The sequence below is a fragment of the Mus caroli genome, unplaced genomic scaffold (genome assembly GCF_978045245.1).
Source record: "Mus caroli unplaced genomic scaffold, Mus_caroli_1 scaffold_9, whole genome shotgun sequence".
Classification (NCBI taxonomy): domain Eukaryota; kingdom Metazoa; phylum Chordata; class Mammalia; order Rodentia; family Muridae; genus Mus; species Mus caroli.
In genome coordinates, this window is record NW_028227264.1 from 44,095,792 (window position 1) to 44,119,778 (window position 23,987).

General features: G+C 37.8%; 1 protein-coding gene across 3 annotated transcripts in view; it reads left to right on the forward strand.

Annotated features, from left to right (window-relative positions):
* The window catches only part of Hace1 (HECT domain and ankyrin repeat containing E3 ubiquitin protein ligase 1), a 125,648-nt gene extending 105,211 nt beyond the window's left edge, over window positions 1–20,437 (forward strand). For 2 of the 3 annotated variants that reach the window (XM_029482603.2, XM_029482604.2), the window contains exons 20-24: window positions 1,125–1,256; window positions 9,072–9,170; window positions 9,449–9,519; window positions 18,151–18,264; window positions 19,643–20,436. In XM_029482603.2, coding sequence (XP_029338463.1) covers window positions 1,125–1,256; window positions 9,072–9,170; window positions 9,449–9,519; window positions 18,151–18,264; window positions 19,643–19,745 — 519 coding nt within the window. In that variant the 3' untranslated portion in view covers window positions 19,746–20,436. Of the gene's footprint in view, window positions 1–1,124; window positions 1,257–9,071; window positions 9,171–9,448; window positions 9,520–18,150; window positions 18,265–19,642 lie in introns of all 3 variants that reach the window. The other variant, XM_021175364.3, reaches the window with a different exon arrangement.
* The last annotated feature ends 3,550 nt before the right edge of the window (window positions 20,438–23,987 follow it).

Sequence of the window (23,987 nt, forward strand, 5' to 3'; positions counted from 1 at the left end):
TTTTGTACCGAACACATTTTTTAGTACTTGCTGAATTTTAAGTGAGTCTGCTTCCTGTGAGGAAAATGTGGTTTAAAATAAAATGCATTATAATTCTAATGTTTAGAAAACTGAGGCAGAAAGATTGTAGATTTAAGAAAATCCTAGGCTACTTAGTGATATCTATTTCAGAAAAAAAAAAGAAAATTAAGAAACAATTTAAAAACTAGATAAAATAAGCTTTTTTGTTTTGTTTGTTTTAATTTTGGCTTTTAGGACAGGGCTTCACTGTGTAGTCCTGGAAACTGCTCTGTAGATCAGACTGGCCTCGAACTCAAGATTTCTACTTCCCTCTGCCTCCCTGCCTCCCTGCCTCCCTGCCTCTGCCTCCAGGTGCTAGGATTAAAGGAATGTGCCAGTTTAAGCTGTTTTAACTCAGAATTGAGTTGACTGTAATAAAATTAACTACACCCAGAGTATTTGGGTGGATGTATGCGTTTGTTTTATAACATTTATTGCACATAAGGTAGCCGCTCTTTTTTTTTTTTGCATGTGGGACCATATGCTGTTAAAATCTTTGCCTTCAGAGATGTTACACTCTAATGCAGTGTTTTGATCAAAAGGAACTGGAAGTTTAAAGACATTGAGGCCTAAGCAGGCTTGCATTTAGAGATTAGCCATAAGGCCAAGGAAATTAAATGTTGCTTTGTTAGCAGCAAAGGTCGAGGGACTATTTAGGACTTAAGAACTAGAAGTAGATATATTAGGAAGTCAGGAAGAAGGGTGGAATGACCTTAAGGTCTGTGATGTAATACCTCAAGTCCCCTGTGGCTGTGCTGTGGAGACAGCAGTTCAGAGGTACAGATGGGACTAGGGACAACATGTGCCATAATGCTGGTGGTGTGTGAGAGAGGAGAGGCTGTGGCCGAGCCAGACTGTGTGCATCATGCCCCCATATGGGGCATGCAGGGTGCTAAGATACGGGCTTGATGGCTTAAGTCAGAGTGTTTACTGGTTTGCTGAGGAGTGAGTGTTGCTGTCAGGTTACTTCTAACTTTGTCTCTTACTTAAGAAACAAATGCATCCATTCTGGCTTAATGTATGAGATTTAAAATGTAATCATCAGAAAACATTCTTTTTTATAGGCGGAGTATGTCCAGCTCGTTACTGAACTGCGTATGACAAGAGCCATTCAGCCGCAGATCAATGCGTTTTTACAGGGTTTTCATATGTTCATCCCACCTTCCCTCATACAACTGTTTGACGAGTATGAATTGGTAAGGAAGAGCATGTTCTTTCTCGTACACCGGAGCGCAGCTCCATCTGTGGCCACTCAGAGGTGCTTTGAGTGCTGAGGACGCTGCTTAGTCGGGAAACGCTTGCTTGCCTCACATTTAGCACACAGAAGGCCCTGGGTTTCACCCCTAGAACCGTAAAATATAAAAGCAGAATTACTAAATTCTGGAGTACTGAATGGGATATTTTAATAAGGCATTATTGTTTAGAGCTATGCATAGAATTTTGTAAGCAGATATATGGTTTTACATGTCTTAAACTGAGTAGCCTTATTAAGAGTTCCCTTAGTGAAATGTCCATGTATGATGGAGAAAAATGAAATAGAGTTTTTAATGGCTTTGACATGGGAGATGTTGAAGTCCTGTCTTCCCAGAAGCAATGTATTCTCAGTTGTTTCTGAAATTGTAACTTGGTTACATGGGGGTAAAGGATACTACGGGCTTTTCTTGTTGTATTTATGTATCTTCTCCAGTGTTTGTTTTAATGTGTGTGTGTGTGTGTGTCTGTTGTATAATTTTTATAATTCTCTTATTTCCATGCTTTGTGTAGTCTACTTTCTTTGTTGAAGTGCCCAGTGAATGTTTGGTTTTGTCTTCAATTTGCCTGCCTTCTTCTGTGACCTAACAGAATTTATAATTTTATGTTAATGTCTATTTTTGGCTGTTTCCTTTTTCTTATCATTAATAAATTATTTTCAAACTTCTTGATCTGTCTAAAACCTTAATAAGACACAGTATTTTACTTTTCTTATTTCTGTGACAAGTACCTGACAGATGGGAGCTCTAGGGAAGAAAGGTGTATATAATTGGATCGTGGTTTGAAGGTGTATATAGTTAGTTCATTTTGGTGGGGAAGGCATAGAGGAGGGGCTGCTCCTCACTGTGGTAGTAGGAAGATTAAGGATGGATGCTTGCTCACATCTTGGCAGGCCAGGAAGGAAAACAATTAGTGACAGAGTGGGCTGAAAGTAGGGGCCTTATCCAAATGCTAAAGCTTGCTCCCAGCTGCCCAGTTACTACAGCTGAACACAACTTTGTAAAGGTGTGGGGACCAAGTGTGCAGACACAGTCTGTGGAGGGCATGTTAAAGTCAAACCACATTGCTTTCTTGTTTAAAAAAGAATAATTGAAAACAATTCTAGATAATGGAAAAATGTAACATAGTATAGAAATAACATTTTCTAATTAGTGTAATTTAGAAGTCCATTGTGCCTCAGTTTTATTGAATGTTGTTTTGAAGGGGTTTTTTTTTTTTTGTCTTATTTTAGCTATAAGATTATTCTTTTCATTTGACATAGATTTTTGTCTTTGTTTAGTTTTATGTCATCATTAGCATTTAAAAACAAATAGTTACTTGAGAGGCAGCAGCAGGTTGATCTCTGAGCTTGAGGCCAGCCTGGTTTACAGAGAGAGCCTCAGGACAGTAAAGGCTACACAGAGAAACTCTGTCTCAGAAACAAAACAAAACAAAACCAGAAATAGTTAAGAATTGTTTGTGGACATGACTGGAACCTGAATTTTGATGTATTATACTTCAATTAAATTAGCTTTGTGACATTCAAGACAGAATGTTAGGGTTTTTTTGTCTATGTATATGAACAAAGTAAATTGCAATAGCAGAAATAGTTGACAAAATGTTGCTTGGTGATTTGCTGTTATTCATAGACTATGAAAGCTTCTAATTTAATTTATATATATATATATATATATATATATATATATATATATATATGTAAATTAAGAAATATATCAAACCAGCAGCCAGATTAAGTAATAAAAACCCTACCACTCTAGATATTTTTTTGTCTTCTAGTCACTGTCCTTCATGGAGAAGAATTAATCTCTGAGTACTATAATCATAGCTTTAACTATTTGTAAAAGAAAATACTTATTAGCATAGTAATGGGTTTCATCTTATTTCCATACATGTACATTGTATATTTTGACCATATCCCCCCTCCCCCATTATCCTTTCTTATCCCCCTCACACTCCTGTTTTCCCCTTTCTCTCTCCAACTGGCCTTTCTTTTTCCTGTTTGGTTTTTTTTGAGGGGGAGGGGTGACCCATTGAGTTTCCTTAAGACTGTATGCAGGTGCTTAGGCACTTATTGGTAGCTACACCCTGCTGCTAACTGCAGACACATTCCAAGGAAGAAGTGGGATTGGTTCCAGGAGTCTCCACACTCCAGGACAGGGTTTGGGATGGCCCAACCATATGCAGGTCTTGTGAGTTTGACAGTTAGGTCATGCCCAGAGCTAAGCAGTCCACACCACTACTCACTCTGTTCTCTGTCTCGTATATACCTTCTATCCCTTTTGTCTTGTTTCCCTGGGCATTGGGAGGGGTCATAAAGATGTTCTGTTTATGGCTAGACTCACTCATGCAATATTCACCCATGGATCTCTGCAGCCATTGTTGATGAGGGCGTAAGGAACCTTCTCTGACTAACATTGGCAGTAGCACTAATCTTACAGGCGTAAACATTGGTATTTAGAAGGCAGGATGATGGGCGTATCCCATCCATTTAGTAAACTGGCCACAGTCATTTGTCTCCTAGCCACAGTTGGGGATTGGTTTATAGTACCAAATGTGAATTCCTTCTTGAGGCATGGACCGCAAACCCAGTCACAAATTGGTTAGGTGTTCCTGTAGGGTCCTTGCTTCTCTTAGGAGGTTTATGCCACACTGTCAGTGTAGAGGCCAGAGGGCAACTTATGAGAATTGGTTTTCTCCCCACCTGTCTGGGTCCCAGGTTTGAACTCAGGTTGTCATGCCTGGCAGCAGGTACTTTGATCTGCTGAGACATCTCTCTAGCCCTTGTCATTTCCTTACTTTGTTGTGTCTATGTGTTATTGGCATCAGGATGATACAGGTTTGTAAAATAAGTTGATAGCACCTCCCCCTTTACTGTTTTATGGAATAACTGGAGAAGGGTTGGTGTTAGATCTTTAAAGGGTGGTAGGATTCTGTAGTGAACCCATCTGGGTGTACACATTTTTTATTTGGAAGGATTTTAACTTTCTGTTTTCATCTTGTTCCTTGTGACAGATCTGCTATATTCTTTATCTAATCTTATTTTAACTTTGGTATGTCATTTGTGTCTAGAACTTTCTCTATTTCTTCTAGATAATCCAATTTAGTGTACTATGTTTTCAAGGTATGTCTGCAATTTTCTGGATTTTATTGGTAACTGCTATAATCTCTTCCTTTTCAACTCTGATTTTACAGCTTGAATATTCTTAGTTTTGCCAAAGATTTCTTTATTTTGTTTATATTTTCAAAGAATTGACTCTTTTCTTGATTCTTTGTATTTTTAGAACTTCTAATTGAATAATTTCTGCCATGATTAGGGACCTTATTTTTTTATTATTATTTTTAACTTTAACAATTGTGTGTGTGTGTGTGTGTGTGTGCGTGCATGTATACTTGTGTATCTGCTTGCTGTAGTGCGCATGTGTGTGCATACAGAGGTCAGAGCATTTTGTGAGAGTTCTCTCCATTTACCGTGTGGGTTCCTGGGATCCGCTTGGATCCTAAGGTGAGGTAGCAGATGCCTTTCCCTCCTCAGCTCCTTCTCTCTCTCAGTGTGGGTATTCATAGCCGTGAGCTCTCTTAGGATGCTTTCATTGTATCCTGTAGCTTTTTAAATGTTTTGTGTTCATTTTCTTTGAACTTTAGGAAGTTTTTTCCTTCTTGATTACTTTAGTGATCCGTTCATTATTTAGTACTGCATCGTTTAATGTTCATGAGTGGTGTATTTTCTGTAGTTTCCCTTGCAGCTTTATTCTCTTATGGTCAAATAGAACACAAAAAATTATTTCAGTTGTGTGTGTGTGTGTGTGTGTGTTGAGACTTGCTTTGTGTTCTATATATGATAGATTAGATCTTCTGTGGACTGCTGGCAAAATGTTAGTTTCAGTGTTTGGAAGTCGTCCACTTGATCTAGGATGTCATGTACTTCTGATGCTTTTGTTCTGTTGATGGCCAGTGCTGTGCAGCCGGCCTAAGAGGAGAATTTTACTTGCTTTTCTACTATTGGCTGCTGCCCTAAGTGTGGCTTTTTTCCCCTAGCTGTTTAGAATGTACTTTGATTTCCAATACCTCCCTATACTCCAGCTTTCCCCAGCTTATTTTCTTGAGATTTTGGCTAAGTATACCTGAATGTTGCCATCTGTGTTGGATTTGGCAGGTTTATCTATTTTGAAAATAAATGTAAATGGAAAACAAAGTGTTTTGTGGTTATCATACATATTGCTGCACACAATTATAATTCACTGGCTAGTATTTTATTATGTCTCTTTCCTTTTGTCTTTTATACTCTTGAACCTTGACAGTTGAAGGGATACCAAACTAGTTGTGCTGTAGTTTTTCCTCATCAAAATATGTGTGTATGTTTTATGTACATGGAGTTATAGAACAGGGATATGCTACATCAAGAAAAAAAACTTTTTACAATTTTGTTTATGTGAGGAGGAGAAAGCATATAGTTGCTCCAAGATCTGGCATCAGTTACTATGGATAGAGAGCCCAAGCAGTGGCCAAGGTTACCCTAAGATATATGTAAGCAGTGACACTTAGAAGGCTTAGAGGTCCGAGTAGTTATCATCCCATTGTGTGCTGCATCTGTGATGCTGGAATACCAAAACACCAAGTCATATGGATTCTAGGCATTCTAATTTCTGTGACTCTGGTTCCATTAGTGTAGCCTCTCTGTTTAGATTATGTGTGCATCTGAGTATACACACATTTGTAGTTTTTTATTTGTGTTTAGAGGTAGAGTTCCATACAGCCCAAGTTGGCTGAACTCAGCTGTGCTGTGTAGCTGAGGATGGCTTTGAACTCCTTCCTTCTGTCACCTCCCAGAGCTGAGATTACAGATATGGGCACTGGGCCTGATTCTTTGTTGTATCTTAAAAAGTTTAGTTCTTTTAGTATATTAAGAATAAATTATTGTCTAGTTGTGGTGGTACATGCCTTTTAATACCATCCCTCAGAAAGCAGAGGCAGGCACGTCTCTGAGTTCAAGGCCAGTTAGGACTACACAGTCAGACCCTGTCTTATTCCCCTCCCAAGCCCCTCTCCCAATGTCAAGAAATAAATTATTGGAATTTAATAATATTTTTGCTATATGTACTTTTTATTTTGAATTTACCTTTTGTTATTTGTCATCTTAATAACTTTTCGTTAGTTATTATAGGAATTTAAAGAAAAAAAATCATTAAATGTTATGGTTCTAATGGTGGTGATACCTGGGAGAATGGAGCCCATAAACGAGGTGGACTAAAGTTTCATGTAAAGTTTCATGTTTATTCAGAGCATCAGACAGTTTATACTCTGAGGGTTAAGGCATGAATAAAGTGTACAACCGAAGGGCAAGTCACACATGGCAGACAAGCCTCCTGTGACAAAAGGTTTTTCCATAGAGCCATATAAACAAATAACAATATCCAGTTGTAATGAATACTCTGAAGTAAACTCAACTCCTTTTCACTACACCTGGGAGGAGCATAAAAACACATTCCATGTAAACAGTTTTAAAAACTCAGGACAGTCACAAGACTCTTGCCTTGGTTTCTTGGGTTTTTCTCACAAGCACTCAGAATACCTTCTGGGTCATGTTCTGACAATAAAACAATAACCAGTGTTTATTAAGTATGTAAAACAAAAACAACCCCCACAAACAGGTTTGTGGGCACATGCTGCCCTTAGTTTTTGCATGGAGGCAGACGTAATCACATTTCTGTGAGTTCTAGGCCTGTAGTTCAAAAAACAAAACAAAAAAAAAAACCCCAAAAATCATTTTTCCCTTTTCCTTAAATTATAGCAAATATGATACTTATAAAATAGTTAACAATTTTTGAGAGTGCAGTTGCAATATTATTCCCAATTGTTAATTATGGAATAATACTAAAAGCTTATCTTCACTTTAATATTAAAAGCTTATCTTTAGTCTGAGAAGGGAATTAAACTGGTGAATTGTGAGAAACATTTAAAATTCATCCAGGTGCTCTTTGGTAGATCTGTGTCGGGGTTCTGCAAGGGAGCCGAGTTTTCTCAGGTGGGTCACGTAAGGAAGCCTTAACAAAGGGACCATTAAAGCTCTGTTTATAAGGAATAAAGAAGAGCTGGCTAACGTGGGAAGCCGTTGTTGTGGCTTCTGCTAAAAGAGACAGCTAGAAGAGATGTAGTGAAGGGTCCTGTGTGAGAAGGAAGTGTCAAGGAGATGCTCTATGGACTCCACACTACAGAACAACAGCGCAGAAACCTGAAGGGAGCAGAGCTGTGGGCCCTACCTGTGCTTCTCAGTTGCTCAGATCTTATCTACAGTTAGTAAGCAAGAAAGCCAGTCTGCAGAGAGTGCAGAGTGTGCCAGGGGTGCTAACTAAGAGTCAGGAGTCGGCCAGTCATGAGACTGGCAAGGACTGGGATATGCACACCGGAGGTTCTCAATTATATGATCTTGGGATGATCTCCTTCAAAAGAGCCTTTGCTTATATGGGTTAGTATACCAATGGATATTTGCTGTACTTGAAATTAAATTAGAAGGGAAATGTGCTTTGTTAATTATGTTTATGTAAATGACATTTAGAAATAAAAGCTAATCTAAGAACAGAACAAAAATAATGAGAAAAAATGACACAGTTTTTGCAGATTTCGGATCCCTGGCTAAATATCTCATATCTGGATTCTCATATCTGCTTCTGTGTATGATCAGTTGTACTTCATTATTTGGCTGAAGTATATGAAGAAAATCCAATTTCATATGGAAAATATGGAAAAGGGCCACTCGTACTGACCTAGTGAATAGACAGAGTGCTCAGACCTTACCTAGATTGCTTTTGCTAGAACATATGCTGCCCTAGTTAGGTATATATTAATCACAGTCGTTGTAAGTCGTGGCCTTGAAGTATGTTCTCAGTCCCTGTAAACAGACATGCATCGTTCATTCCCTCACCTCACTGTAGGGCTTCCATCTATGAAACGTGGGCTGATTCAGAGACACAGACACGCTTTTCCTTCTCTTTTCCCGAGAAACCCCTGGTGATGAGCATTTTGGCTTTCCTGATGTAACTTTTAGTTATATGTGATAGATTTCTGTGTTTGATGATCTTGGACAAAAGCCAGTCATGTATTTAGGAGTACTAACGATGTTGCTCAGTGGTTGTGTGCTTGCCTGGTTATATACAAGGCCCCTAGGATCCATGCCTTGCACTGCAGACAGAGCCACTAGAAAATAGTCTTGTTGGTTGTTGTTGTTGTTGTTGTTGTTGTTATTGCCTTGGAGAAGATTAACTTCAAAAGATCTGAATTACTCCAAAATAGAATTCATATTTTTAAAATAAAGAAAAAATGATTATTTCTTAATGAGCTTTTCATTTGCATAATATTTAGGCTTTTATGACATTTTCATGTTGAGAATATGACCTGGTGGGATTTAACACATTTATAGAGAATATTAAAATAAAAATAAACTGAACCAGAGGGAATACTTACAGAATTGTGTACATAGAAACCTTTGTTGCATATGGTTACCATAAATACAGACGCTGCCATTCTTTTTATGTTTTAGATCGCATCAAAGTGGATCCCCATCCCCTCATGCCATATTTGAAATGTCACTGTGACAGGTTCCTCTTTATGTAGCACTTATTATTGATGATAATGTAGAAACTGTCATAGACGTAAACCAGGTTTATATGGGATTAGTTTCTAATTAAGGCAAATTTACTATTTAAATGTAATGGCTTTTTTTTTCCCAAGGAAGATTAATGAAATATTTTTCTTCTTCCCCAAAGGAGCTACTGCTTTCTGGCATGCCGGAAATTGATGTAAATGATTGGATAAAAAATACAGAATACACAAGTGGCTATGAAAGAGAAGATCCAGTTATTCAGGTAAAATCTCTCTGGAGCCTAGAATGAAGTTAAGTTTGCTATTTAATTTTGTAAGCTTTTCAGCTCTATTGGATGGAAGTCTACATCCATTAACAAAGTAAAGATTTTGCATAAATTCTTCTTTGGGGATATTGCATATGAAAGCCTTTTGTGAAATCATCTTTGATAAATGAGTTTCAGAGAATAAAATGTGCTTTATGAATATTGCATGGTCTGTGGTTCTTATAAGTCTATGATTTGCTCTGAAATGTGAGCTAAATTGTTGTTATTCTTGGTAGTGGTTCTGGGAAGTTGTGGAAGACATTACTCAAGAAGAGAGAGTTCTTCTCTTGCAGTTTGTTACTGGCAGGTAAGAAGAGCTTTTATGATAACATTGGAAGAATTTATTGTATTTCATTTCTAATGACCAAGACAGTAAATCACAGAGAAAAACAAACAAAATGAAGAGTCATTACTCTGTCTATATTTTAGGTATTAAACAAATGATTATTTAGATGTTGATGACAAAATATTTATAGTAGTGTTAAATCTTTAATATATTTTAGAAACCTGAATTTTTAATATCTTTATTTTTTTGTTTGGTTTAACAGTAAAGCCACTCAGTTTTTATGGTTGGACATACACACACATGTGCGCAGACACAATCTTTGTCTATCACATAGTCTTAGTTTGGGTTTCTGTTTACAATGACCAAAAAGCAAGTATGAGAGGAAAGGGTCTATTTGACTTACATGTCCACAGCGTGGTCCATCATTGAAAGAAGTCAAAACAGGAACTCAAACAGGGCAAGAAGCTGGAGGCAGGAGCTGATGCAGAGGCCATGACAGGGTGCTGCTTATTTGCTTGCTCCCCATGGCTTGCTCATTTTGCCTTCTTATAGAACCCAGGACCACCAGCCCAGAGATAGCACCACCCACAATGTGCTGGGCCCTCCCACATCAATCACTAACTAGTAAAGTACCCTACAGGTGTGTCTACAGCCCAAACTTATGGAGGCATGTTCTTAATTGAAGTTCCCTGCTCTCAGATGACTTTAGCTTGTGTCAAGATGACATAAAACCACCCAGCAAACATATGAATACACACACACACTCATACACACACTCATGTGCACATAGCATTTTTCTCTAGTTCTTATTGATTTTTAAAATATATTCATAGCCTGTATTTATGTGATATATTTTTATATATTTTAGAATTCCAGTTATATGACATCAAAAATAATAGATGATAGTAAACTAGTTGACTTAAGCCTTTTTATTGTTATGGAATGTATCTCAAAATTTTTTATAATATAATTTCATTTATTTCTTTCTGTTTATGAAAATGTAGATCAGTTATTTTCATTATGAATGTAATGTTTTGTTCAAAAGTCAGGAAACAGAATATTATTCCACTATTCCATCAGTAGTAGCTATTATATAAAATTTAATGTATTTACTTCTTTTTATTTTTTGTGTATTTAAAAATATTATGAGTGTTGTATTAGTTTTCTTTCTGTTGCTGTGATAAAACACTGACAACAAGCAAGTTGTGGGTGAAAAGATTTTTTTGGCTTCCTGGTTACACTCAATCTTCAAGAGAACATGGATGATTGCTGCTTACTGGTTTGCTCTCCATGGCTGGCTCCACCTGTTCTCCTGTACAACCCAGGACTACCTTGAACCCCACAGTGGGCAGTGCATGCCCATGTCAGTCACTAATCAAGAAAATGTCCCACAAACTTGTTGCCTACGGGCCAATTTGATGGAGGCATTTTCTCACCAGCCTTTTATCATCAGATTGATAAAATATCAACCATCACAAGTATGAATATATATCATATAAATTTAAAAGAGACCATTATTTTCTTACTTTACAAGTAGTATACAACAATTTTAGGCAATTTGGAAAATGAAGAACATGAAAGAAAATGAAGATCCCATTAGGTAATCTCCAACACCCAGATGTGACCACTCTGATGTGTTTATTCCCTGCTCCATCTTTAAGCCATATAAAATAAAGTAGGAAACCAGGTGAAGCCATTTTCTGACCAGGATTTAATGAACTAGTAAGACATGACTATTATCAGATTATAGACTGAAGATATGAAAGAAAGCCTTGTTAAATTTGTTTTTGCAAGAGTGCTAAGAAATGTTCAGGGATTTGAATAATTTAATTAAAATAATTAAGCAGCATTATATTTTCTAAGGCTAGATGATTTATATAGATAAGCCAAAAACAGACAAAATAAACAGCCTAATACTCCTATCTCAATCTCTTAAGTTAGTCAACAGTTGTATTATTACTCTCTATATGTAAATTCTAATTTTCTTTCATAACTTTTTGAATTTAGTAGTGTTCCATTTATAGATTTATTCAGTTTTAATAGCTTGTCTGTTCTTAGATCTTAATCCTTATTGGTAAAGTTTTCCTGTTTGCATATAATGTTGTAAGAATTGAGGAATTTTAATGCATGTATTCTTCTGGAGCAGTGTATTTATTTATCCAGCAGCCTATGTTGGACTGGGGATGTATCTGAATGGTAGTAGGAATTTGTCCAGTGAATGCATAGAAACTCCCTCCGAATTACACCTATAGAAAACAAAAGGAGTGTATTAACTCTTATACCTTGGAGTCTATAGGAGTTCAGAAAGATATAAATATTGATATTGATGGGGAATAAGAACATAATTCCTGCTTTTTTTCCATTGGCCATGCAGGAGATTGAACTGTTTTGTTTTTGTTTTCCTCCTCCTCCTCCTCCTCTACCACCACCATCACCTCCTCCTCCTCCTCCTTTTCTTCCTCCTCCTCCTGTTCTTCCTTCTCCTCCTCTTCCTCCTTTTTGTTTGTTTGATTTTAAGAACTTGATCTGTAGATCAGGCTGGCTTCAAACTCAGAGATCTGCCAGGCTCAACTTTTTTTTTTTTTTAAAATTAATCAGCACAATGCTTGTGCATTTGAACTTTGTTACAGTGTGTACATTTTTGTGTAATTTAAATTTTTGCCCATTCTAGTCATTTAAAAGATTAATGTTAAGCACTCTTTAATATATTGATATTAATTCTACATATATTTTTGTTAGTTTATCATTTTTTCTTTTGAGTTTAACATATGGAGTTTTAAAGAATTTAAATTTATAAACTGAAAATATTAAAATTACTGTTAGCAAATAATCAGTATTTTATATAGATCTTATATTCTCAAGAATGCATTTTACAAATGTGCGTGTGTGTACATATGTCTGTGTAGTGTCTGCCTGTGAATTTTATGTGCACTTATTTGTGCAGCACACTCTCTGGAGATCAAAAGTAAGCATGAGGCCCCTGCTGTCTGCTATTGCTCTTCACTTTAGGTTTTGCACGTGCTTTCTCAGTGAGCCAAGGTCACTGGTTGGCACTGAGCTCGGGACCGTCCTGTTAGGGGATAGGCCACAGTGTTAGGGTATCTGTTTAGAAAATCATCAATTTCCTTTAGATTCTCCAGTTTTGTACTTTTGTGATTTTCCATTTCCTTTAGCTTTTGAAGTAAGACCTAATGATTTTTTTTTTTTAATTTCCTGAGTTTCTGTTGTTATGTCTCCCTTTTCATTTCTGATTTTGTTAATTTGTATATTGTCTCTATGCCTTTTAGTTACTTTGGCTAATGATAATCTATCTTGCTGATTTTCTCAGAACCAGCTCTTGCTTTTGATGATTCTTTGTATTGTTCTCTTTATTTATAATTGATTGATATCAGCACTGAGTTTGAATATTTCCTGCCATCTACTTCTCTTGGTTTTTTTTTTTCCTTTTGTTCTAGAACATTCATTTATGCTGTTAAGTTGCTATATGAGAACTTTATGAACTTAACTCTTAGCACTGCTTTCACTGTGCTTCATAAGTTTGGGTATGTTGTGCCTTCATTTTCATTGAATTCTAAAAAGTCTTTCATATCTTTGTTTCTTTAAGGGGGTTATTTATATCCTGCAAAGGCCTCTATCATCTTCATGAGATGAGACTGAAGATCATCGTGATACTCTTAGGTGTGTTAGGATATCCAGGGTTTGTTGTGGTAGAAGAGCTGGATTCTCCTGGTGTCATACTGCACTGGCTTCTGTTGATTATGTTCTTGAGCTTGCCTTTTGCCATCTGGTTGTCTCTGGTATTGGCTGGCCTGATAGTTCCTGGGTGTCCCCGGTTGGAGCAGGCCTCCCAGGAGGCAGGCAGAGCTGTTGGGTGAGAATGGGTATGCTTATTCTGGATTGAAGGTGGAAGTGTAGGCTGGAAAGAAGATGGAGCTCGAGTAGAGCTCAGGGCTGCTGGGTTTGCCAAGGGCCTGGGCATCTCACCTGTGTGTTCTGGTTGAAGTAGGCCTCCTGGTAGGTGGGTGGAGTGGGGTGGGGATCAGTGTGCAGATCTGCAGTTGCAGGTGGAAGTGTGGAAATTTGATGTTTTCTAGTGCATAAACTTGAGTCAGGTTGAGCCCTAACTACAGTTGTTCATGGTGCACAGAAAAGTAGGGCTTCAGGGTTGTTTCATGCAGTAAAACCTAAAGACAAATTTCAGCTTAGATGTTAGAAATGGGAGATCTTTTGGTGCTTATTTATTCACTTATATAAGGATTAAGTTCAGGAGTCCTCTGTGCTAGGCAGAGTCCTGCTTCCTCAGCCTGTTCTTTTTGTTTGTTTAACCTATCCTTTAGTTATGTGAAGGGCATTAGATTGTTTATCCAGATACTGAAACATTATGGTACAGTTTGTGGAAAGGTTGGTGACAGCACTTATAGTCTCATCTTGTCTTAATAAAGTCATAGTCAGAATTTTGTCTCAATGAATAATTAGGATAATATAACTTCTTATTCCTGGTCACTTTGTTAATTTTATAGATAAAAGTGAAAATATATAGACTAATAAATTTTACAAATAGATACATTCCTGGCCTTTGTTTTTGGTGGTGGACTTTGTTTTGCTTTTGTTTGTTTGTTTTGTTATCCTCATGTATTTATGATTTATTGAAAAGATTCAGAATTTTTGTTTCCTGAATGACTGGAGATTGAGCCTAGGGCTGGCCCCAAGTGTGCTAGGCTAAGTGCATTTACCACTGAACCACGTCCTTTTACTATATCTTTTTTTTTAATTGAAAATAGTTTTTTTTTTTAAATAATGTATTCTAACTATAGTTTCCCTTACTCCAGCTCTTCCTAGATCCTATCCATCTACCAAGTCCACACCTTTTATTTCTCTCATTAGAAAACAAAGGGGCATCTCAAAAAGAAAGAATATAAGATTAAAAAAAAAATAACTGAAATAGGACAAAACTAGTAAATGGAAAGGAAAAAGGAAGTGCCAAAGAAAAAGCATAGGAAAAACAGGCACAGAGACATTCACATTCCCACACACAGAAAATCCATAAAAGCATAATTGGGAACTGTAATATATATGAAAGGACCTGAACAGTTAAAACCAAGCTGAACTACACTAAATACCTGATAACGTAAGAGACAGAACCTACAAATACCATTGAGCTGAGTACGGGATGTACCTTCAGTGTGGCTTTTATAGCCAGCGAGACTCCATTAGAGAAAACTAATTTTTTCTTTGTGAGTGGTTGTGAATTGGAGGTAGCTTCTGGGTTGGAGATGGGGTATCATGTCTACTTCCTCCCTCAGCACTGGGACCCCATCTGGCTTAGACCTGTGCAGACCTTGTGCATGTAGCAACAGTCTCTGGAGGTAGTATGTCTGTTGGTGGAAGTTCTTTAGGAATTCTGGGTATTTGTCCTTAACTGTTCTTAATCCCAGGAGGTGTTCCTCTATATTTTCTTCACATGTTTTATAGTTCTAATCATAGTGATGTTTAAGTCTTTTGATCTGTTTTTAGTTTATCTTTCTATATGGTATAAGGTAATGGTCCAACTTCATTAGAAATTTTATAACAAATAATCCAGCCGGCCCAACACATCTTGTTGAATGACTGAGTGCTTTCCCCATTGAAATTTTTGGGGATGGGAATGGGGTATGGGGCAGAGAGACAAGCTCTCATGAAGACCAGGCTGCCTTTGACTTCACTATGTAGCTAAGGATGACCTTAGATTTTCTGGTTCTCTTCTCTCTACACCCAGAGAACTGGGATTTCAGGCATGGTTTACTATGCCTGGTTATATATAGTACTGAGGCTTAAACAAGGGTCTCCTACATGCTAGGCTGCCATTTGAACTATATCTCCAGCATCCTGTTATATGTTCTTGGCACGCTTTCAAAAACAACTAGATGATGTTTGGAGGGACGCATTTCTGGGTTGTTTTATTTATTGCTCTGTATGTCTGTCATAACTCTTGTGATTATATATCCATAATAAATGTAAAATTAAACGGTGTGCTTCTTCACACCCTTCCCAGGATTGTTTCAGGTATTATAATCAACATTTTTTTCAAAGTGTGTTGAATTACATTGGTACCTATAGTCCAGACTGGTCTTGAACTTAAGTTTTCTATGCCTATGCTCCTGGAGAGGAAAGAGTCAGCAGCACTCACAGCCACCTGCATCCTGTGATTTATGTAGCAGAAACTCTTTTAATTCTGGTCACACTTGGCCCATCCTAAATTTCCATTAAAAATTAATTTAAAAATTATGTATGTATGTGTGTCTAAAATGAAATTTTACTCAACTGCAAAGAATGAAAATAAGCCAGAGTCAGAATGAAAATATCACATGACTCTTCTCATGCAGAATTTAGATTAAAATTTATGTATACACATGCATGTATGTTGGCCATGAGAGTAAGCAGAGTACACAGGAGGGGAGGAAGTCTGCAAGGAGGGGGCATGGAAGCAAAAGAAAGAAGGCAATCAGATTTATAGGTAACATGAAAATGGGAGGAAGGGCTGTTGGAAACATGAGGGATCTGCAGGGAAGAGAGGTACACAGAGGGCGACCTGTGGGGAGAAGGAGGAAGAACAAAGCAGAGTGAATGTGCCTGAAAAGTCTGTAATGAAGGCCAGCTACTCTGCATGATAGCAATGAAGAGATGTGGAAAAGTATACATTTAGTATTTGTGCATTAAATGTGTGTCAGAATTCTAATATATCCTAGAGACACTATAGCATGTCACTGAAATGTAGTCTTTTTTCTATTATTTTTTGTGGTGGGTTCAAACTCTTGTGCTTACTAAGCAAGTATACTTGCATTGGGCTACATCCCCTGCTCACTGCAATATATTTTCCCCCCAGGATTTGTTTAAACATGACACATACTCAGACTAATTTGAAATATTAACTTAAAATGTATAGAACTTGAAAAGTTGTAGTTATATTTTCTATAGCTGTGTACCTGGAATTAAAATGTTTAGTGAATGCATTATGTATTGAATTTTAGCCTTCTTGTGGTCTTAATTTGTTTACACAACAGTTAAAAATGATATTTGAGGAAGCTAGCTTGCAATAACTATTTGTTGTGTAAGTGTGAGCACCTGAGTTGGGCTCCCCAGAGATTATGTAAAAGCTAGGTATGTTAGTGTGCGCATATAACCTTAGTACCAGTGGACAGAGGCAGCCATTGTAAAGAAAGCGAGAAGTTTCCGATCGATTCAGTGAGAGACACTGTCTCAAAAAGCAAGGTCGCAAACAATAGAGAAGTTGCCTGAAGTCACCACTACACATGCATGCACAAGGTAAACCATAGATGAAATGTTTGCTCTTCTCCATAGCCGGAAAGAGAAGGGTAAATACTGCTCATTGTTGTTTTCTCACTGAAGAACAAAATAGAGAAAATAGGCTTTGTGCCAAGAAATTTTTACAAAGAACAAAATGATTGGATTACAACACACAAGAAGAAAGGCTATATAGTGTCTCACAGTTCCAGGGCAGATGACATCCATCACGGTGTGCATGGCAGCACACAGGCATTACTTGAACAGGAGCAGGAAGGAAGGCCAGGTTATAACCATCACGACTGACCCTCACTGACATACTTGCTCAGTGAGGCTCCACCTCCTAACAGAGGTTCTCAACCTTCCTTAATGCTGCAACCCTTTAATACAGTCCCTCATATTGTGGTGACCCCTAGATATACAATTTTCATTGCTGCTACTTCATAACTGTAATTTTGCTACTATTATGAATCATAATGTAAATATCTGTGTTTTCCAGTGGTCTTAGGTGACCCCTGTTAAAAGGTCATTTGACCCCCCCAAAAGAATGTTGACCCACAGGTTGAGAACCACTGTCCTAAAGGTTTTACAACCCTCCAAAACAGGGACCATACAGGGGCCAAGTATTCAAACACATGAGTTTATGGAGGATATCCCCACTGTAACAACCACCGTCTTATTTATTCAACAAACATTTAACAGTGTAGTTGTCAGGTGGTTTGGCTAATCCCAAGGATAGACATCCCAGTGTTCAAGAGTCCTACTGTAATAGAGAGGCACCCAGTTGTGTTAGGGTTTTGTTGCTGTGACAAATCACCATGACCTTATGTAGCTAGGAGGGAAAAGGTTTATTTTGATTACCCTTCCACAGCAAAGAATTCAGGGCAGGAACCTAGAGACAAGAGCTAATGAAGAGGCCACAGAGGAGCACTACTTGCTTAGCCTGCTTTCCTACAGCACCCAGTACCTCCAGCCACTTTCCACAGTGCTGTGCTGGGCCCTGCCACATCAATCGTCAGTCAAGAAAATGCACCACAGGCTTACTACAGGCCAGTATGGTGGACTCAAGATTCTTCTTTCCAAAAAACCAGCTGTGTCAAGTTGACACAAAACTAGCCAGCACATTGTAAACACATCATGTGGCCAGTTAAAAGCATAGTTAGCTGAGGAAGCACAGAGAGGTTTCTCCTGGGAAGCTTGCTAACTGAACATGAAGCAACAGACAATAGAATGAGTTGGGAGGTTCAGACTCAAAAATGTCCTTCTGTCGTTTTAGAGTTGAATATGTTTTTATCCTAACTTAGAACTTAAAATGTGTCTGTCAGACTGAGATTTTCTTTCCTGATCACAGCTGATGATACAAACTCTTAGTTCCAGGGTCCCGCATGGTGGCTTTGCCAATATTATGGGTGGAAGTGGTTTGCAAAACTTTACAATTGCTGCTGTGCCATATACTCCAAATCTTTTACCAACTTCCAGCACATGGTAAGTTAAATTAACTTATTCAAATGAATTATAGAATATTTTTATTCATTTTAAATCATCAGGAGTAATTGCTGTATTTCCTTTTTGATGGTTAAAATGTCAAATTTATGTATATTTTACTATAATAGGGAAGAAGAAATAACCAACGCCTTCAGTAGTTACATTCCATTGCTATGTTATGGTGTTATTATCTTTGAGAAGATTTTTTTTTTTGTTAAATACCTTCATTAAAATACAGAATACATAATTTCTCTATTCCTCTATGGCCTATTCCTCCCATATATTCTTCCTTCCCTTCCAAATTCATGGAGCCTTCTTTAATGTTGTTACATACACATATCAATGAATTCATATAAGACTACAACTCCCTATGGGGTCTTTTCATATAGATTTTATGTATGTCAGTAGGGTGCCTATTGGTAGTGGAAATGAGTCAGGGAGGTCAGGCCCTGAGAGATTTCCCCATCCACTTGGGATGCCAACTATTGTTGGATTGTTCAGGTCCTGTGTAGGGACCCATATTGTTGGAATTTTATAACAGGCTCCTTCCGTTATATATAGCTAGATGTCACAGTCTCACAGCAGACTTCCTGGTCATCTGTCTCATAAAATCTTTTCATCCCTCTTGTTGATGCCCCCTGAATCTTACATGAGTTGTGTAGTAGTTATATCTATCACTGGAGATGGGGCATCCAATAGTCAGTTGTCTTCTGCACTGTGACTAGTAGCTTCTGTAAAAAGCAGCTTCTTTGATGAGGGTTGAAGTGTACTGAACAGTTACCTAGGTCTGTGCCATATGTGTTGGCTGTGGTTCCTGGTAGGAAAAAAGGTCTAGGGTTGAAGTGAGACCCAAAGGAAGGGAGGTGGGATAAGAAGAGGGCCTGATGCTGGCAGTGGTCCAGAACAACTAGAACCCTGTCTGCCTGACAGTTGTGGTCTGCGGTGTTTCTGTAATGAAACCATAATCAACCATAATCTCTCCTCAGAATTTCAGAACTACAAATGAATTAGTGGTTTAGGTTTGAGTCATTTTCTAGTAGGAAGAACTTGGAAGAAGGCACAAACCACCTAAAACTTAATTGGTTCTCACTAATGTTAAAATGCCGGATGTCATTCAGTTGCATCGACACTTTCATGTGTATCACCCTGTTACTTGTTTTTAATCTGGAAATTTATTTCATCCGCTCATTTGCATTCTGGGAGGAGCCGCAGTTCTTCTTAAACATCACTTAAGGGTTTTCCAATTTCAATGCAAATTTGAGAGAATGGTTTTATGTTAATTATAAGCAGTGTTTTTACTGCTAGATAAAACAAGAAATTTCAGAGATTCTCTGTTTAATGGTGGTTTTTTGTTTTTTGTTTTTGTTTTGTTTTAAAGCATCAACATGCTCAAGTTACCTGAATACCCAAGTAAAGAAATACTCAAGGACAGACTCCTTGTGGCACTGCATTGTGGCAGCTATGGTTACACAATGGCATAATGAAGCCTGGAAGACTCGTCTGGGACTGATGCACAATCCAGAGTGACAGAAGTAATTTAGGCAGCTGTCAGAAAGGCAGCCTCGCCTCGACCCACAGGCATAGAGTGCCTGCTTAAAATTCATAACGAATCAGGTTTTCTATTTTACATTTCTTTTCCATGTTTTGTTTTTCTATGTTTGTGATACAATTAGAAAATATAAAATCATAGTATACTTCATTTTTTTAAAATGCTAATTGGAAGTAGACACTATTTTTTTTTTTTAGGTTTCTTTAATCTTATCTAAAACTCTTAAGACAAACTCTTTTTCTACATTCCACCTCTGCTGTGAACCTGTCTAGTTTAAAGGGTATTTTCTGTAAATTATATGAGGACATCCAGCTGGTGTGTTCTAGTGCATGTAAAGTACCATTTATATTTTGGAAAAATGTAAAGAATGGATTAATTTAGATTGTGTAAAGCCATAAATATGTATTTTCCCACGTTATACTTATATTGCAATGGGTTTTATTTTTTTGTTGTTGTTTAGCTTTTTAGTATTTTGATACATGGTATAAAGTTTAGACTGGTATGCCGAACAACAGATAAAGTGATATATAATTTATATATTAAAGCTTATACTATATGAATTATTTGCATCTTTCTGTGCTCAGTTTCATGTGTGTGTATATATTCTGTGTGGTCTCAGTTTTTCTTATGCCTTAATTTATACTGAGAATAAAATTAAAATATATTTATCTTATATTTCTTTATTTGATCTAAGCTTGATGACACGCTTGAAGTAATATAATCTGCAGATTAAAACTTAAATATGTAATGTTTTCTTAAGTTTGCTTATATGACTAAAATGCTATGTTTTAAGTGGTGTGTGCCTGATAGAAAGCATTGGATGGACATTTTGGAAAAGGCATAGTGGACTAGCTACAGCATGAGTAGTTATAGCCTGGCTTTACGGGGTTAGGAATGCACACACATATATGCTGGGAGGCCTTTCTGACATTTACAACTTTGCCACTGGAGGCAAATAAAAGATCTGGTCTGGCTAGAGTAGCACATGTGGCCTTTCTCATGTGAGCATCGGACTATTTGTGCAGTGGTGTTTGAGAGAGAGATCCATTGAAAACAGCAAATTAGAACCCAAAGTACACATAAGCAGAGTACTTTTGGGGTCTTGTTTATTTGCAATAAGTTTAATATAAGAAAGCAGATTGCATTAAAAAAGAAATTTCTTAAAACTAGCTCTAACATTAAGATTCGAGTACTTTTTTTAATTATAGAAAAGGTTACTACCTTGTTAAAACAACATTACAGCAAACCTAGCCTTTGACTTTATAACTGGCTTTTATTTGTGATTCTAGAATCTGTCATTTCTCAGCAGCAGGACAAATTTCAGCAACATGGTGTGGTCTGTGTCCGATACTCAGGTTAGAAGCAGGTTGTTCCTTCTAGCTCAGCAGTTTAAGCGTGTGGCTGCTGCTCTGGCAAGAGTAAGCTCCTACGCTCAGATTTTGTTGTTTGTGTCCTAAATTAGGATACAGCTTGTGTATGAAGTTAGGATGCAGCTCATGTGGCATCGCAAGCTGAATGTCATCTAATTATCTCTCCCTTTTAGTCAGTTCTGTTTTGAGAGATTGACCAAAGATGTTAAGACGTTGGTGTCTTTGTCACCATCATAAGTGGATTTTTTTTATCTTAGTGTGGATTCACAAGTCAGCTTTACAGGAGCCAAGTAAGGAACATCCATGATCAGTTGAATAGTGTTCTTTCTAACATATAAGTGGGGCCACTCAGCATGTCAGTGAATGCTGTGTAAAATGTGAGACAGTATACTTCAGGGGACTAATATGGAGAATAACCCTGAAAGACTGATGCTTACTTACTTATTAAGAGTCCTTGTAAGTGAACCATTCAAAATCAAACTGGGCTTTAGGCAACATAGACTGTAGATTAAAATTATGATTTTATGTATATATGGCATAACGCTGGAAACAGATACAACGGCAATTCCTTAACTAGCTTTTCCCCCAAATAACCACACAGAGACCTTTTAATATTTCAAAGTTAAGGCCTTAGCTGGCAGACTCGCAACTAGCTCATCCTTTTTTTTTTTTTTAACCCAGCCACCTAGCCCCAGCCAGCCAGGTAGCTAGCTATACCTTCCAGGTCTGTACTCCTGTCCATTTCAGACCTCCTTTTCCCTCCTCTTCCTCCCCTTCCCTTCTTCCTCCTCCTCCTCCCAGGACTCCTTTCTCCCAACTAATTTGCCATCAGATTTTTTTTTTATCTGATTATCAAAGATTGCCTTAGGTAGGTGAGGAAGGACAGAGACACAATTTCATATAGCATACCCCAACAATAGACAGTTTAATAGTATTTGAATCCATCCACTGTGTACAGGGTGTGTTGGTGTTGTGGTAAAAACAGATCTTTGGAATATAAGGACTAAAGTGTTGAGTTTTGGAATGCTGTTGAGGTAAATAAGAGTCCTTTTAGCTGGATGTGAGAGAGCCTGGCTGAGTAGGTGAGAGGAAGCATAGGGCTGTCAGAAAAAAACAAGTCCTTCTTAGTAGGTTCCCGCTATCTCCCATGAAACACAGGGAAGACATTGCTATTCACAGACTCAATTGTGAGTAAAACTGACTTCTAAAAAGTCTTTTGCCCATTTCAGGAAGGAGACCACCTTAGACTGCCCTACAGACAGAGCTATATAAAAACTAGCCAAGAAAAACTGCAGCTCCATCCTGGTAGGAATGGTTAGAGCAGTACACACAGGCTGGATGGTACGTGCAAGTTGACCTCTAGTTTAACAGCTGGCAGACCTGACAAGGTTGAAGAAGACTATCAACCCTGCAAGGCCAGACACTGACAAAGCCAAGGTTATCACCGAAGGAACAGCCCCAAGATGGCAAAAAGCACCCTTGAAGGGGACATGCCAGTACCATGTGGATCCCCACTGGCCTGACCCATAGTATGCCCAGAAATTTAGTCAGACTCTTGGTAAAGTTCTCTGTCCAGTTTTTGCAATAAGTTCTATAAAAAGCCTCTAGATAACTTGATGACAGCTCCCTCTCAGGCAGCTCTCCCATTATATCCTGGAATCTTAATGTGCTCTGCAACTCTCCTGCTTTGGGGGAACTCTGCTTGTTTTCTGCATTAATTCCTCTTTTAAACTTATTTTTTTTAAAGCAAAAACAAAAACAAAAAACCCAACTTTCTGAATTTATCTTCAGTGGCTGATTCAGGCAATCCAGGTGAGTGATCTTTGCACAGAGATAATTATATTTGTAATGATTAGCTATTTTATAACTGGTGAAATGAAGACCTCTATCATGGTTGTGAGGAGAATGCTAAGTAACCCTTCTGTTGCTGTTGTAGCATTGAGAAGGCTAGGCTCACTCCATGAAAGACTTCAAATTGGTAGTTTAGGACTAGGCAAGTCCAGGCCTCAGAAGCTGCCGCACCACCTGGTTTGAGGCAAGGACAGTGGGTTAGCGGCAGTTTCCAGAATTCTTCAGCAACAGTTTCCAGACCTCAGTTTCCAGCCTCCACACCACAGTCATGGAATATCCCTAGAGATGGAGCAAGATAAAGGTCACCTACCCTGGAATCCCTTAATGTGCTTTAAATCAGGCCTGCAAGCTCACTTGGTTGTCTCTCTCAATAATGGGAGACCCCAGCATGGTGGACTTCTGCAAAATAAAACACTCGTGTTTACATTCTATTTGAGTCCAGGGTATCATTCTTCAGTGAGTCATAGACCCTTACAGCATGGAACTTCTTACACAAGAAAGGTGTTAGCTAATCAGAAAATGTGCACTAAAGATAAAACAACCCACCAGATTAGAAATGTACTTAACTGTCGTCTGCCCAAGATTGGCTGGACAGACTGAGGATTGGGCATAAATCATTTTAGCAATTTTTTTTAGAAGTCACCACACCATTTTTTTGTTGTTGTTTTGTGTGTTCTGTTTTAAATGTTTTGGACCATTTTATCCCTTCCACGAGTGTCGAGTGAAGAGCTCTGTTACAGATGGACACTTCAGGGAGTCAGGAAGGGTCAGGTGGCTGTTCTGACTCTCAAGGATGCATGAATCAGTAGTGGATTTACATCTTAAATGCAAATCAGTTCAGGTGTATGAGACGGGTTGTTAAATCTTTGATAATTTGACTTGGATTGGTTTTACAAAGTTCATTCAAATTACTTATCTTTTTTTTCCAATATAGTATTTTTATTGATTCTTTG